Here is a 14,639-nt window from a genome sequence, read left to right as displayed (position 1 = left end):
GGCTAGGTGCACCAGCTGTCGAGCTGCTGCATCCTGCAGTGCTTCCATGGGAAACATGGGAGTGATGGGGCTGGTGTGTGGCAGTTATGTCTGTCTCAGGGCTGGGTGGAAAAGCTCTCATGTGCCCCCTGCCCAACTTGACAGTGTCTCTCTGGGACTTTCAGGACCTGCTGAAGAAATACTACTCGGGCATTCCTGTCTCCCCAGTGCCCCTCAAGGTGGTTCTGGCCCTGGAGCAGCTGAGGTAAGGTCTGAGGTTGCAAGGCAGGATGGTGGTCCCCATTTTGGGTAGCTCCTGAAGGCCTGGAGGGGGTAGGGGGCAAAGAGACACATCTATAGGAGTGAAGGCTGGGCTGTTGTGCCCGGCGGAGCTGAGGTTCTGGGCAGGGAGAAAGGCCCTGGTGCTCCTGTCCCCTGGCAGGGAAGAGAAGGGAGAGTTGGGGTCTCCTTCCCTTCAGAGAGGGAGCTGGTTCAGTGCTGCCGAGGAGGAGGTGGGCGCTGCTGGAACTGAAGACAGTGCTCAGCAGCAGGAGCTGGGGGTATTGGCTTGGTAGCTGTCGATTAGGAGAAAGTCAGATGCTGTCTGAACCAGTCTGGAGTGCACTGCTAAAGGCCCTTTCTGATTTCTCTTCCTTTCTTCCTCCTGTCAGCAAGCTGAAGCCCTCTTTTGAAAGCAAGGACATGCGGGAGATGTTGGTCCTGTGCTGCAAGAACATCGTGACGCACCCTTCAGCAGAGATGATGCTGAAGATCAGGAAGTCACAGCACGCAGCGCAGTACCTGCAGGTAACCTGCCGTAACTTTCCCGGCCACCTCTCGGTCAAACCCGACCTCAGCACACACAGCCTATGCTCTGGCAGCAGCCGTGATGCTAAACCTCACTGCCCTCTTCTGCTTTCAGCTTCAGCAAACGTCCCTGAAAGCTCTGGGCCGGCTCATGGCGGTTCTGCTCCAGACAGAGCCCAGCGGCGGCTTCTTTCAGAACATAGTGCATGTGAGTATGTGTGGGGCAAGGGAGAAAGCATGGTGCCTGTCGGCAGTGGGGGCAGATCTGGGGACTGAGAGGGTGATCAGAGGGGAGCAATCTCCTGCTGACGTGCCAGCTCACTGCGAGCTCAGAAATGGGCAGAGCGATGGGCCCTGCAGGGGAAAGGCAGGAGCCAGCCCCTGGCAGGCCACAGCCGAGGAAAAGCTCCCGGGTTGGCAGGCAGGATGACTGCAGAGAGCGGGGGCAGCAGTGCCGGTGCTCAGTGAGGCTGGAGGCCACGTGGAGCCACAGGGCAGCCTTGGGGGAAAGTGCTGGGGAAGGAGGGACAGGGAGAGGGGCGGCAGGAGGGAAAGCAAAGACTCCTCAGTGAGACAGATGCTCTACCCCAGGTCCTGCAGAAATGCATGGTCTCAGAGAACGTGTGGGAGCGCAAGAGGGCCCTGCAGACCTGCTCCCAGCTTCTGGCTGTTTGCGAAGAGCTTCGAGTGAGTAAAGAGCCCCACCGCATGCCCCCTGCTCCCTCCCCAGAGGCCCTGAGCTGGAAGGCGAGCTCCGCCCAGCTGTGCATGCTGTGCCACGGCGTGAGGAAGGCACAGGCGGAGAAGCCAGGGAGAGCCGGGGCTGCCTACAGCTTTCTTCCTGCCTCTCACCCCTGCAGAGAGCAGATGCCTGCGAGCACTTTGGCTCCCTGGTGGGATTGCTGGCGCCTCTGACGTGCGACCCCATGCCCGCATCCCGCCAGTTGGCTGCCTCCTGTCTGAGCTCCCTTCTCCGAATCCAAGGTGAGCAGAGCAGGTTGCACCAGCCCTCTGCCCTCCTCCGTAGCACTGCCAGAGCCCCACGGGCTGGGCCCTGTTTACAGGAGGGAGAGGCACCGTGCACAGCTCTCTTCTCGTCCCCACCCTGTCCTCTGTCTCTGCCCCGTGGAGAGCGGTTCCATTTCCAGAAGCATGACTTCCCTTTTCTCCCTGGGCTCTTTCCAGCCAAAGCAGCCAACGGAGTCATGGAGCCAGGAGACATCGGGAGCCTGTCTGAGGGACTGCATGCCTGCAGCACTGTCTCTCAGCTCCAGACCACGTCCAAAATGGCCATGGTAAGTGGACCCAGAAAGGGGTGGTGGGATCTCTGTGCGGAGGCTTCTGCACGACTCTGTGCTGCTCCCAGCCTTTCACACCGTTTCCAAAATGAGCTGTCGCCCTGAGACCGCTGTTCTCAGCAAGCAGCAGGAGGCTCTGAGCTATGGCTGGCCTTCAGGCACGCAGTGCAAGGGGCTGACTCCATGATGTGTGTGTGTGTGTGTGTGTGTGTGTGTGTGTGTGTGCACTTGCGTGCATGTGTGACTGTGGCTGCTGGGAGGTAGGCTTTGCATGTCAGCAGACACCATGGGTGCAGAAGCTGAGCGAAGGCTCAGCCGCCTTCCGTGTAAATAGCAGGGTACGGACAGCAGGAGCGTTGTGAATGGCCGGCAAGCCACTGAGCTAAGAATGCCCTCCAGACTGCTTGGTGCTCTGAAGAGCTGCGCAGAGCAGTGATGGGATCTCTCCTGCTTCTCATCTCTCTGCAGATCGTGTGCAGAAACTTCCCCGTCGAACGCACCGTCGACTTCATGATGGCCACCAAGGAGACCATCCGGAAAGCCACAGGAGTGCGCGTGCGTGCTGCTGGGAAGTGGGTGACCACCTTTCTGCAGATGCACGGGAAGGACATCTGTTGGAACGTAAGAGACTTTCTTTCTTCCACGTGTCTTGGTTTGTTTCTGGCTGTTGCACCATGCCCTGTGCCGTCTGCCTCTGGTACTAAAGCAGCACAGCCTGAGCGCAGAGCCAGGGCTTGGACAGGGGGGCTGGTTTGAAATTTAGGCTTAGGTGTTGCAGCATGTCAAGTGAGCAGGCACTGCTCACGCGCTGAATGTCCATGGTTAGGCCCTGCAGAGTCCAGGATGCAGCAAGTCCTTCCTTCTCCCCTTCTTCTTCCAGGTGCCACCCATCCTCTACATCCTGCGCAGCTGCGCGTCATCTACGCAGCAGAGCACGTTCGTGCCCTTCCTGTGCCAGGCGGTGGTCATCCTCACCCGCTGTCACACTGAGGCCGTGATGAACAACTTCTCCCGGCCGCCTGGACCCACAGACAGGTACTGGCACTCCTGCCTTTGCTGTTGCTGTAGCTTGCCTCTGCCAGAGGGATCCAGGGAGGAGGCAGCTTCTCTTTTTTCCTCTCAAAGTCTGTGTGAGGTGGAAATTACTCAGTCACAACTTGAGACTCTCCATTTTCTAGTGAGACGTGGAAGAGAATAAGAGAGTTCTGCCTTCAACGGTGGAGCCAGTAGAAGAAAAAGGAAGAAAAAGAAAAGGAAACGAAAGGAAAAAGAGAAAATGAAAGAAGAGAAAAAAGAAAAAAAGAGAAGAAGGAGAGAAGGGGAGTAGAAGGGAGAGGAGGGAAAAGGGAAAGGAGAGGGAATGAGGAGGAATGAGAGGAAAGGGGAGGGAAGAAAAAGGGAATGAAAAAGAGAAATTTAAAATGAGGAGAGGAGAGGAGAGGAGAGGAGAGGAGAGGAGAGGAGAGGAGAGGAGAGGAGAGGAGAGGAGAGGAGAGGAGAGGAGAGGAGAGGAGAGGAGAGGAGAGGAGAGGAGAGGAGAGGAGAGGAGAGGAGAGGAGAGGAGAGGAGAGGAGAGGAGAGGAGAAAGGGAAGGAAAAAGGGAAGGAAAAAGGGAAGGAAAAAGAAGGAGGGGAAAGGAGGAGAGAAGAGAAAAGAGAAGAGGAGAGGAGAGGAGAGGAGAGGAAAAAGGGAAAGAAAAAGGGAAGGAGGGGAAAGGAGGAGAGAAGAGAAAAGAGAAGAGAAAGAAGAGAAGAGAAGAGAAGAGAAGAGAAGAGAAGAGAAGAGAAGAGAAGAGAAGAGAAGAGAAGAGAAGAGAAGAGAAGAGAAGAGAAGAGAAGAGAAGAGAAGAGAAGAGAAGAGAAGAGAAGAGAAGAGAAGAGAAGAGAAGAGAAGAGAGGAGAAGGGAGGAGAAGGGAGGAGAAGGGAGGAGAAGAGAAGGGAGGAGAAGAGAAGGGAGGAGAAGAGAAGGGAGGAGAAGAGAAGGGAGGAGAAGAGAAGGGAGGAGAAGAGAAGGGAGGAGAAGAGAAGGGAGGAGAAGAGAAGGGAGGAGAAGAGAGGGGAGGAGTGGGGAGGAGTGGGGAGGAGAGGGGAGGAGTGGGGAGGAGTGGGGAGGGGAGGGGAGGAGTGGGGAGGGGAGGGGAGGAGTGGGGAGGGGAGGAGAGGAGAGGAAAGAAAATGAAAAGAGAGAAGGGGAGGAGAAGGGAGAGGAGGGAAAAGGGAAAGGAGAGGGGATGAGGAGGAAACAGAGAGGGAAGGAAAAAGGGAATGAAAAAAAAAATATGAGAGGAGTAGAAGAAAAAGGGAAGGGAAAATGGAAGGAGAAAGGGAAGGAAAAGGGAAGGAAAAAGGGAAGGAGGGGAAAGGAGAAGAGAGGAGAAGAGAGGAGAAAGAAAGAGAAGAGAGGAGAAGAGAGGAGAAGAGAGGAGAAGAGAGGAGAAAGAAGAGAAGAGAGGAGAAAGAAGAGAGGAGAAGAGAGGAGAAAGAAGAGAAGAGAGGAGAAAGAAGAGAGGAGAAGAGAGGAGAAAGAAGAGAGGAGAAGAGAAGAGAAGAGAAGAGAAGAGAAGAGAAGAGAAGAGAAGAGAAGAGAAGAGAAGAGAAGAGAAGAGAAGAGAAGAGAAGAGAAGAGAAGAGAAGAGAAGAGAAGAGAAGAGAAGAGAAGAGAAGAGAAGAGAAGAGAAGAGAAAGAGAAGAAGAAAGAGAAAATTGTATCATTTATTAAAAATAAATAAATGCGAGAATCCTGGCTGAGATGTGAAAAGGGTACTTTTTTAGCAGTCTTCCTATTTATAGCTGAAGGAACCTGGGAAGCTCATCGAGTGCAATCCCCTGCCTTAGCAGAACTCCTAGATTAGGTCACTCAGGAACGCATCCAGGCAGGTTTTGAGTAATGTCTCCAGAGAAGGAGACCCCACAGCCTCTCTGGGCAACCTGCTCCAGTGCTCCATCACCCTTACTGAAGGGTCTGAAAGTCTGAATGGCCTTCAGAATTGAAAAACTAGTTGAGTTATGAACTGTACAAGTTTACCTCAGCAGTCTAAGTGCATGTGTCTCTCATGAAACTAGGACACGTCTACACGTCTCTTTTTCCCCCTTAAATTCCTCACATCCCTAGCATCTATGACAAAGTGTGTCATAATATGTTGGCAGACAGTGCTTGGTGGCAGGCTTTAATTTTAACAGTCTTTCAGACCAGAAGCTGTGTAGCTCAGCTCTAGATTCAGACACTTACATTTAGACACTCAAATGTAGTTGCTGCAGACGCCTTAAATTTGGAGGCTCCTCAGTTGTGCAGTCAGACATGAGTACCACTGAGAGAATCTGGTCCATGTTGGAGCTGTGGGTGGTTCCTCACTGAGTGGCTGACGCTCGTTCAAAGCTCAGCAATGTCTCTTGGCAACTCAGATGCCAAAGAGGTATTTATCTGCTAGCTCTGCTTATCTTGGCAGCAAATCTGGAAATATTCACACAATAATTTGCATTATTTTGGCAACAGCACGAAATGTGAACCAACAGTAATAGAAGCCACTCTCAGCAGTGGCAGATGGGCTGCACAGCTAAGGGTGGAATTAGGCTGCAAGTTCACACATCTCTCACAACTACGCTGTGCTCCTAGTTAGATTCAGTGGGTTTACAGACTTCCAGAAGCAAAAGCAGCTGTCAGCCACGCTCAATTAGACAGGTTGGCAGATGTTTGGCCTCACTAGAACATCGTGAGGACACAGAACAAACTCCAAGGTAGCCCAGCAATAGCATTTCTCACACTGGAGAAGAGTAAGGAGGCTGTGGATGCCCATCCCTGGAGGTATTCGAGGCCAGGCTGGATGTGGCTCTGGGCAGCCTGGTTGAGTGCTTGGTGCCCTGCACACAGCAGGGGCGTTGAAACTGTGTGATCATTGTTCCTTTCAACCCAGGCTATTCTGTGATTCTCTGATTCTCTGATACATTTTATTCACAGACAAAGGTCACATGCCTTGCTGTACGTTGCAGAAAAGCATCATGAAGAAAAAGCACAGGTCCGACTGCTGGCCCAGGAGCAGCACTTAGTTATTACATGAGATGCACCTGGATGTTCTGGCACGTTTCTGATTGCTTCTTAAGCACAGACCAAGAGCCTACAGGAGAGCCTCTTACACGCATGCAAAATTGAGGAGAGGGGGTGGTAGGAGGCTATTTTTTCTCTAGGGCCCAGTCCAAAACTGACACACAGGTTGTTTAAAGGCACTTCTGTCTACAAATTCTGAAGACTCAGGGCCTATGTCCATGAGAAGGACAGGCATAACAAAATCCACAGAGGTGTCATGGCTGTAATGTCTGTCTGTTCCTCTGGACGCGGGGTAATTTTCTCAGCACAGAAATACTAAGCTTTCAACCTCCATTCACTGCAACTTTATGATCTGCTGATTCATAAACCTGCCACTACAGCTTACTTCCATAAACTCAGCCTGAAACTGCTTTAGTGCAATCGTGTCTGGTCTATTAGCTCACACGTTATCTTGATCTTTTGAAGATGGCAGCAGCTGCATGTCCTCGACACAGAATAGCAAAATACAAAAACAATCCTCTCTATTCGTGCACACAATATCTGTTAACTTGCTGCATTGGATCAGATACGAACTCTGCAGCAGAAAGAAAGAAATGTGTGTTCAGTCTGTTTGGTAAATAAACCCAGAGCTCAGAGCAGGGCTGTGTCACAGGGGCAGGTCTATGAGTCAGCAGATCATAATGTGATTATCTGATGAGAAAATTACTTATGGAGAGAGAATTTAGGTCTGCTTTAAGGGAATGCTTAAGCAAGGAAGTTTTAATTTCATTTTCCATAAATGTCCATGACAGAAAAATAAATACGTAAATAAATAAAATTAAGTGTACCTAAAGAAAGGGAAAACGAAAAAGATTAGAAGATTTTTTTTCCCTGGAATTACAAATTAAGAACCAGAAAATCTCTCAGTACATACTTCTGTTAGTTTATTTCCTTCAGCAACTACCCATGGCCTACTTGAAGACACACAGTAGGAAAATATTAAAAAATAAAGGAGTTTACATACACCTACACAATCTATTCAGAGACTCTAACAGAAGAAATGATTTTCTTTCTGTAATTCCTAAATGCAAGTTTGGTATTCACAATAGGAAACAAAGAGCAAGAGAGAATAGTGACAATCACAAGGTGGAAAATGAGATGCAAAGATTCACCACTGGTAATACAAGAAGACTGGGAAATGTTTTTAATGGTTTTCTCTGTTGCAATTCATGGAGGAAAAGCAAAAGTGGCCCAGTGTCTCTCCTGGAGACCACGCTGTTACTTACTCATGTAACTTGTTTCCTTTGTGTGTCATGTGCAAAGAGAAATAAAGCTCTCCTTGCGTGTGTTTAATTCAAACCTGGAGCGGCAGGAAGAATGCTGTTATCTGTCCCCAGTGCGCATCCTGCTGACTCAGACGTGTGAAGTCACAAGCAGAACTGAGGAAGCAAGAAATGCTTTCACTACAGCTGAGGTCTGCACATTCTGCACTGCGTCTGCTGGACACCATCAAAGGTCTCAGTAGGGGATGAAGGAGGATACATCTTCAGCAGCTCCACATCTGGCAAACTGTCTGGAAAGCTAAGTTCACACAGTTGAAGCTGCCTGAAGCACAGCAGCAGATGGCGTTACAGACAGATGCCAGGAAAAAAAAGTGTTATTTTCTGCAAACATATACAAGCACTGAAATGCTGCTTAGATGAAAAGGTTACTACATCATGCACTAGTTGCTTGTTGCTTTTTCAAGAACAAGAGCACAAGTTTAAACTTTTCCTTATTTCCTTGACAAATGGCTAAGATAAAATAAAACTATGTTTTAATTTTTGCACTAAAAGAAACACTACAACAGCAAAAATGAACAACTTGATTTTGATTTTTTTTTTTTTTTTCCTCTCCCTCTCCTTTTTAACCTTAGAATATCATATAGGGAAGAACCACTGGTGTCCCCACACAATATGACATAACCCCACTGACACAGCAGTACTAGTTAATGCCTTTTTTTAAGGCTGCCAAATATGCAAACAGAAACAGGCTGGACTTCTAATGTGGCCGAATATTTCCCTTTCCAGGTAACAACTCCATTAATCACGTACCTTCATCTACCTGTCCAGCAGTTCATTGTTTTTCTGCTGAAAGAGACTTTGCAATTAAAATCGTACTGAAATGAGAGCCATAGTTTTCCAGAATGAAGACTCAGAATGCCCTCAGTGAAAAACAACCTATTTCTTTTAAAAAAGATTTCTCATTTGCACCATGGCTTATTATACATGTAGAAGTATGTTCATTTTGTGTGTGTCTCAAGTTTACCACCAACATGCAGCATAAAAAATGCACACATTTTTTATTCTAAATGAAGTTGAAACAAATTATTTTCAAAGATTTCTTAATACAATCCCTGTGAAATGTTCTGTATTTACGAATCTCTATTTTCTCACTGAAGGTGGTTCCATAGTGCTGCTCACTGGACAAGAGGAATAATTTATTGCATTATTTGGTGGCTGTTTTTCACAGCCTGATGTTAAAACAGCTGGTCTTGTCCTACTGCCTCTTCCTCCCTGAAAAGCAAACTAAACAAATCAACAAATAAAGAAAAGGGAATGTACAGACAGAAACTTAATTCACACCATTAGCTTATCCAGCTATCAAACTGCATTCAGACGAGGTGATTTTAAGAGTAGTTCCTCCCATGAACTACAACTCTGACTCTCAACAGAAATTATTTCTGTTTTCAACAATTTCAGTGCCTGTAAGTGCAGCCTTGCCTTACCTTATCAGAGAGTTCTAATGAAATCTTAGGAAAACTTGCCTCCCTCACTTTCAAGATCTCCAATCTTTAAGTCCGTGTCAGCATTCACTTTTTGGCTACCGCCTATTCAGTGACAGAAAGCCAGCATGCATGTTTCAGTTTGTTTTCCAAGCTTGCCCTTTGACAACAGAATGATGAAAAGACACCACGTTTCTCCAGCCGGTTGCTGATTTGAACACAAGCTGAAGCAGTGTGAGCGGTTTCCCATGAAGTAACTTGGCAATTTAATTATCAAATGCATTAGTTGTGTTTGCTAGTTTCAATTAGTAGGGGAGAGAAAGCTGAAACTTCAAGTAAGCTTCATGTGCTGTTAGGAAAGACCCTGGATAACGGTGCTTCTCATTAGTACAAGGTGTCACCGCCTGGGAGTTAAGTTTTTGTGTAGCGAAAACCACCAGCAGAAAAGTCAGTCTGCCCTTCATATTCATTTCCTTTATTGCCACATTCCAGCATTTTTTCCTGTAAATACCACGGCCAAAGGAATATTTAAGGCAGTTTGGGCATATGTGGGGAGATTCAAGTCATCGTTCCATCAATCAGTGTCTCTTATTCTGCCAGCATCTGACAGGTGACAAACTGGTCTTCTGTTTTTCTAGGGTAGACATCACTGAGCAATGATAAAGAGGAATCAATCCTATACAATTAAGAGGAAAAATGTATGAGATCTGCTCATTCTGGGAGTGAAGCAAGTCTTGTGGTCAGTAGACGAAAAGATGATTCAGAAACATGGAAGATATATTTTTAAAGCAAGTAAGGTCTGTATATCAGAAGTATAGTTAATGGGAAGATACATGAGTTAAGTGACAGGTAACCATAACTTCAGTGTTAAAATGTCCGTTTGGATCGTTGTTAATTTGTTTAATGTACTTAGCAGTGTATTAGCAGAAGATATTTTAAGGTACATATTTTAGTGTCTCTGTGGCAGATGCTTGGTTTTCATAAACCACATGTATATTTTACTTTTAAAGTAAAAGCAGGGTGCCTCATCCAGGGACTAATTATACTGCAAAGCAAAACCAGCATGTTGCTCTACACAGGTTACCAAAGCCATCCTCCTTCAGCTAGATCTGGCTACTTAATAGCTTTCATTAGCTGGGAACAGTTTCCAAAGCACTCTGTTAAAGCCATTTCCAAACCATTCTGTCCCAGGGCAGGAAGAAAAATTAGCACGTGTCCAAACAAAAATCGCTACAACTTTTTTTGTTCCCAAAAGAGAGATGAAATGGACAAATTTGTATTTTCTCATTCCTGACATGAGAATACAGTACAGCTAAAGAGAACAGGTAGTCAGAGCTTCACTGACCAAAAACCATTCTGTAATGAATAAGTCCTTTATTTTTTTGTTCTATCAGATAGCAAACCCCAGAATAACAACTGTCCCACTGACTCTGTGTCAATGTGAGGATTAGAGGGAAGAGTGGAGAAAAGTGATTTAATTGTATTTGTATGAATGAAGAAGATTAAATCATTTCATCAGTATTTGTAACACAGTTTACTTGCTTCCAGGTAACATAAGCAATCTCCATTTTAAGCAGTACCTCCTGACCTGGGGAAAGAACATCCAGCAGTTCTGGAGGCTAACATACACTATATAAGTGCTCTCACAAAAAGCACTGGTGCTGTGATGAGCTCACCCTTCCCCTCTTTCACATCACCAGTGCTGTGGAGCAAGGGGCAAGTTCTCAGAGCAAACACGGTAAGAACAATCCATGCACTGAAAGGCACACTCATACAGTGCTATACAATGCAAAATAGTTTTCTTACTAACAGTGATGGTGAAGATAAGAGCCAACTTACCTACAATCTACAGAACATTTCTACCAATACATCCATGTGAACCTCCCTTCTCCACTCTTTGCCCTCTCCTTTCAGACACAGGACACTCACCTGAGACGCAGTGTAGACAGGAATCTTTCAAATAAGCACAGGACATCTAACACCAATTAAGCCTCCCCAGCTTTTCTCTTGGCCTGTAACTTGCTCTCCACAAGGATACAGATCTTCTGTAGGATCCACGGCATGTTTGCAGGCTTCTGAATGTTTCAGGTGTCCCAAGGCATCTAAAATAGTTGTAGCCATTCATGCACAAGCACCTGAATTCTACTCAGCGATCTGCAAGGAGAAAATCTCAAGAGTAACATGAGCGTACTTTGTTTGCAAGAACATCATCTGCAGGTTTCTGTTCCTTCCGTTACTGTTTCCTACTTTCACACTGCCAAGAAAAAGCACAGCAACAGAAAAAGGGCACAGGAATATACATCCTTCATTTCTAAGCCCTTGGTGAACTGAATTTCCCACACTGTCTGGAGATGCCTCGGCAAACTTCTTTCTAAATCACACCCAGCTGCACAGTGCCAAAGGGCTGCCGTCCTGTAACCAAGGGCTGTCAGAACATGGAAGCATGACTTTCTACATCTACTACATGTACTTTCTTTCCATTGAGCCAGAAATGTCGTACCTTCCAAATCATGATGCTGGTAGAGACCACAGACAGTGCCAACAGCTTCCAGGAGAAGCCATGTAACAGCAACTTCAATCAAGGAGCAAAAATTACAAGAGAAAGGAAGTGCAGCTGATGGTTCCCTCATACTGTAAATAAATCTCTAGAAATGGGAACAAAACACAGCTTTTAGCAGTATTAGATGTCGCACAAGGAAAACTGTATTGAAATGTTTTTCAGAATTTGCAAGGAGCAAAATCTGCAGATAGGACAACTGTTGTGCTGCCATTTTTCTTCCTGCAGATGAAGCTGCTAAAGAGAGAATTAATATATGCAGGAATTGCAGTCAGAGGTACATAAAAGTGTGAATAAATGATAGCCCAGAATCCACAAAACAGCATAATATCTTTTCAATATTGAAAAAAAAAAAAAAAAGTAAAACATTTTTTAAACTTAAATAGACATTTTATGTAAAATGCGTGCTCCAGTGACAACTGTAACATGCAATCTTACCTGTATCCTTCAATAAGCCAAAATGTAAGAAAAGAAATGGACTATGTTTCTAGAGAACTGATTTTCTAGGTCTCATTTGCACTATGTTCATCCTGAAATACTGAATTATGAAAACATTTAGCTTTGTACTTTGAAACTCATTTGCTCAAACTATGTACTGCTATGAATGCACATAATATCCATCAAGTATCCATGAAGCAGCAGACTGTCAAGAAAGAGGTAATCACAGTGTTTTTTGCTAAACATACTCCTATGATTTCATCACAGTTTTCAAATTACGCTGGCTTTGAAATTTGGAGTATTTGCTGGTTTTGAGTCATCAGTGTCAGAGCTCTCCTTCTTTCTATTTCATGCTGCTTTGTCAATTCTACCGTATCATTCTCTTTGGATTTGTTTGCCATCAGTAGGAAGATAATGTCCTTTGTTCAGCCTTCTTTAATGGTTAACTCAGGTGAGAAGCAGAACATGCTGAAAGGCCAGCTGAGTTGTTTAGAAGTATGTTCTCTAAGAACATGGAGTGCACTACACTGGTAAGAGTAACCAGGGGCTTTGATGAGCAGTACTAAAATATCCTGTAGTCTGGAATAAAGTCCTGGCCCCAACTTTCATATACCCATGTTGTGAGGGCTGGTGGATCAAGTCGGACAGTCTGAAGATTCCTGCTTAAAGGCATGACTGAAAGGTCATTTCTCAAAATGCTTCTGGGCAGTGGGAAAATTGAGCACCGTTCAGTTCGGACTGGGAATTCCACCTGACACAGCCTGACCCTTCACACTGCACTTTGCACACTGTGCATGTGACACGGCAGAACAAACTTCCACAGCAGCTTAAAATATAGAACTAATGGGGATTTGCAGAGGTTGAGTGCTCGCTCTCAAAGATCTAGCAGAAGGAATATTTTAATGATAGGTTTCAACTGTTCAGCCCTGAGAAGCCAATAAGATCCAGCCCAGGAGACACAAAAACTGAATAAAAAACAACAACCTAAATAAAAAAAAAATAGAAGATGTTGGAAAAAGCAACTGTTTGTAAGACATTTCTTAGGGGTCGTCATCTATAATTATTTACATATTACATTAGAAGAAGTATTTTCCCATTCATACGTAAGGCAGGCCATATTTCTGTCTACAGACTATTCCTGTGTCTCTTGTGTTCCCTTGAATTCTTTCTGTCTTGAAAGTTGGCCTCTTTGTCAACACATTCACAAGTGCAAACACAACTTTGCTGTGAATTATGGTTTTATGTTCTGTTGTTTTGAAAGATTCATCTCTAAGTTTCACGCTTGGGCAAGAAACACAGCTTGGATGCAGAAAGTAAGAAACAAACAAAAGCTGAAAACAACAACAATTTTTTTAAAAGGATGGGAAGAGTTCTCTGCCACTCAGTGACACAGCATGGGAAGATGGGCCAGGGGCACCCTGTAAGACAAGAGTGTTGGGGGTCCCCATGGGCAGTTCAGGGCAGGCCCTGGCAACCTGATCCCATCCTATGTTCCCAAGCACAGGAAGGCGGTCAGGGACAGTGGTGCAGACCTTGGGTGTGGAGTCTCCTTGGGGGGGGACAGGCCCACAAGCTGGGGTGGGTTTGGGCCACAGGTGGGCTCAGCTGGGCAAAGGGCTGACCTGGCAGGGCTGTGAAGGGCCGAAGCCCAGCCTGCTGTTGTCTTGCTGGGAAAGGGACCACAGCCCCAGGATGGTGTGGGGGCCTGGGCTTGGGCAAGGGAAGGCCCAGGATGGGCATGGACAGGCAGAGTTGAATGAACCTGGTGGATATTTGCTGTACATTTTACAGATGTTACACAGGGAATGGGTAGATGTGCTGAAGGTGAGGTTGAGAGGTGTGGCTGACAAAGAGGCATTAGATAGTGGGGCATTACTGACCATGATGTAAATGGCATGGAAAAAGGGGCAGAGATTTAACTGAGTCCAGCTAGGCTGGAATTCATAATAGCTCCTTTGGGGCTTTATTTTAGATTGGTGGCCAAGAGAGTGGTGATAACAAACTGGTGTTCCAGCTTTTGCTGAGCAGCGCTTGCACGGTATATAGGCCTTGTCTTTTTTTCCCTCTCTGGCCCCACTGAAAGTAGGCTGGAGAGAAGGAAAGGGTTGGGAGGTACCTGGTCTCAGGTAGCACAGAGTTATTATAGCAGTTGGGGTGGTTCTGTGTTCTGAATTTGGGATGAAAATAATGTTGATAGCACAGCAGTGTTTTGACTGCTGCTGAGCAGTGCATACACCAAGTCATGGACTTTCAGCTTCCCATACTGCCCTGCCAGTGAGGATGCTGTGGCTGCAAAAGAAGCTGGGAGGGACAGCTGACTCCAGCTGAACAAAATTCCATATCATATGACGTCAAGCTCAACCATAAAAGCTGGGGATACAGACACTGTCTTTGTCTTGAACCATAATCTGTTCTTACTCTTGCTCTTCCAATTTTCTCTCCCAAGTACTGCAGGTAAGGAGTGAGAAACTGAGTGGGGACTTAGCTGCCACTTGGAGTCAACCCACCATAGCCACAAATTTAAAGGCTGTAAACAGAGAAAAAATATATATTTAAAATAAATAAATAAATAAATACCATCCTTCTTGTGATGTTTCTTGTGATATTTAAATAATTGTCATGAATTTGAAGGGAGGAGCTGTAAGGTTCCGTTTGCCTGTGTGATGTCAAAGATGCAGTGTACTGAAGAAATATTTCAACACTCTGCCTGTGTTGAAAAGAAACTGCATTGGACAACAAGAGCCAATAACACCAGATCTGAACGTTCAAAACCCA

General features: G+C 46.1%; 1 protein-coding gene and 2 long non-coding RNA genes across 3 annotated transcripts in view; 1 reads left to right on the top strand and 2 right to left on the bottom strand.

Annotated features, from left to right (window-relative positions):
* LOC149912169 (uncharacterized) overlaps positions 1-14,639 on the bottom strand; it is a 125,359-nt gene that overhangs the window by 56,660 nt on the left and 54,060 nt on the right. The window lies entirely within an intron of this gene.
* LOC149912172 (maestro heat-like repeat-containing protein family member 2B) lies at positions 1,393-3,282 on the top strand. Its single transcript, XM_090131308.1, has 5 exons — positions 1,393-1,473; positions 1,647-1,770; positions 1,972-2,081; positions 2,553-2,705; positions 2,965-3,282. The coding sequence occupies exons 1-5, from the start codon at positions 1,393-1,395 to the stop codon at positions 3,280-3,282; spliced, it is 786 nt and encodes a 261-aa protein (XP_089987434.1).
* Positions 13,975-14,639, bottom strand: part of LOC149912171 (uncharacterized) — a 36,013-nt gene continuing 35,348 nt past the window's right edge. The window contains exon 10 of the long non-coding RNA XR_016461679.1: positions 13,975-14,391. This is a non-coding gene — a long non-coding RNA (uncharacterized LOC149912171). The remainder of the gene's footprint in view (positions 14,392-14,639) is intronic.

Source organism: Phasianus colchicus, chromosome Z (genome assembly GCF_987193195.1).
Source record: "Phasianus colchicus chromosome Z, bPhaCol1.hap1.1, whole genome shotgun sequence".
Lineage (NCBI taxonomy): Eukaryota > Metazoa > Chordata > Aves > Galliformes > Phasianidae > Phasianus > Phasianus colchicus.
Note: the sequence above shows the minus strand (reverse complement) of the source record. Positions and strands in the feature narration are given on the sequence as shown.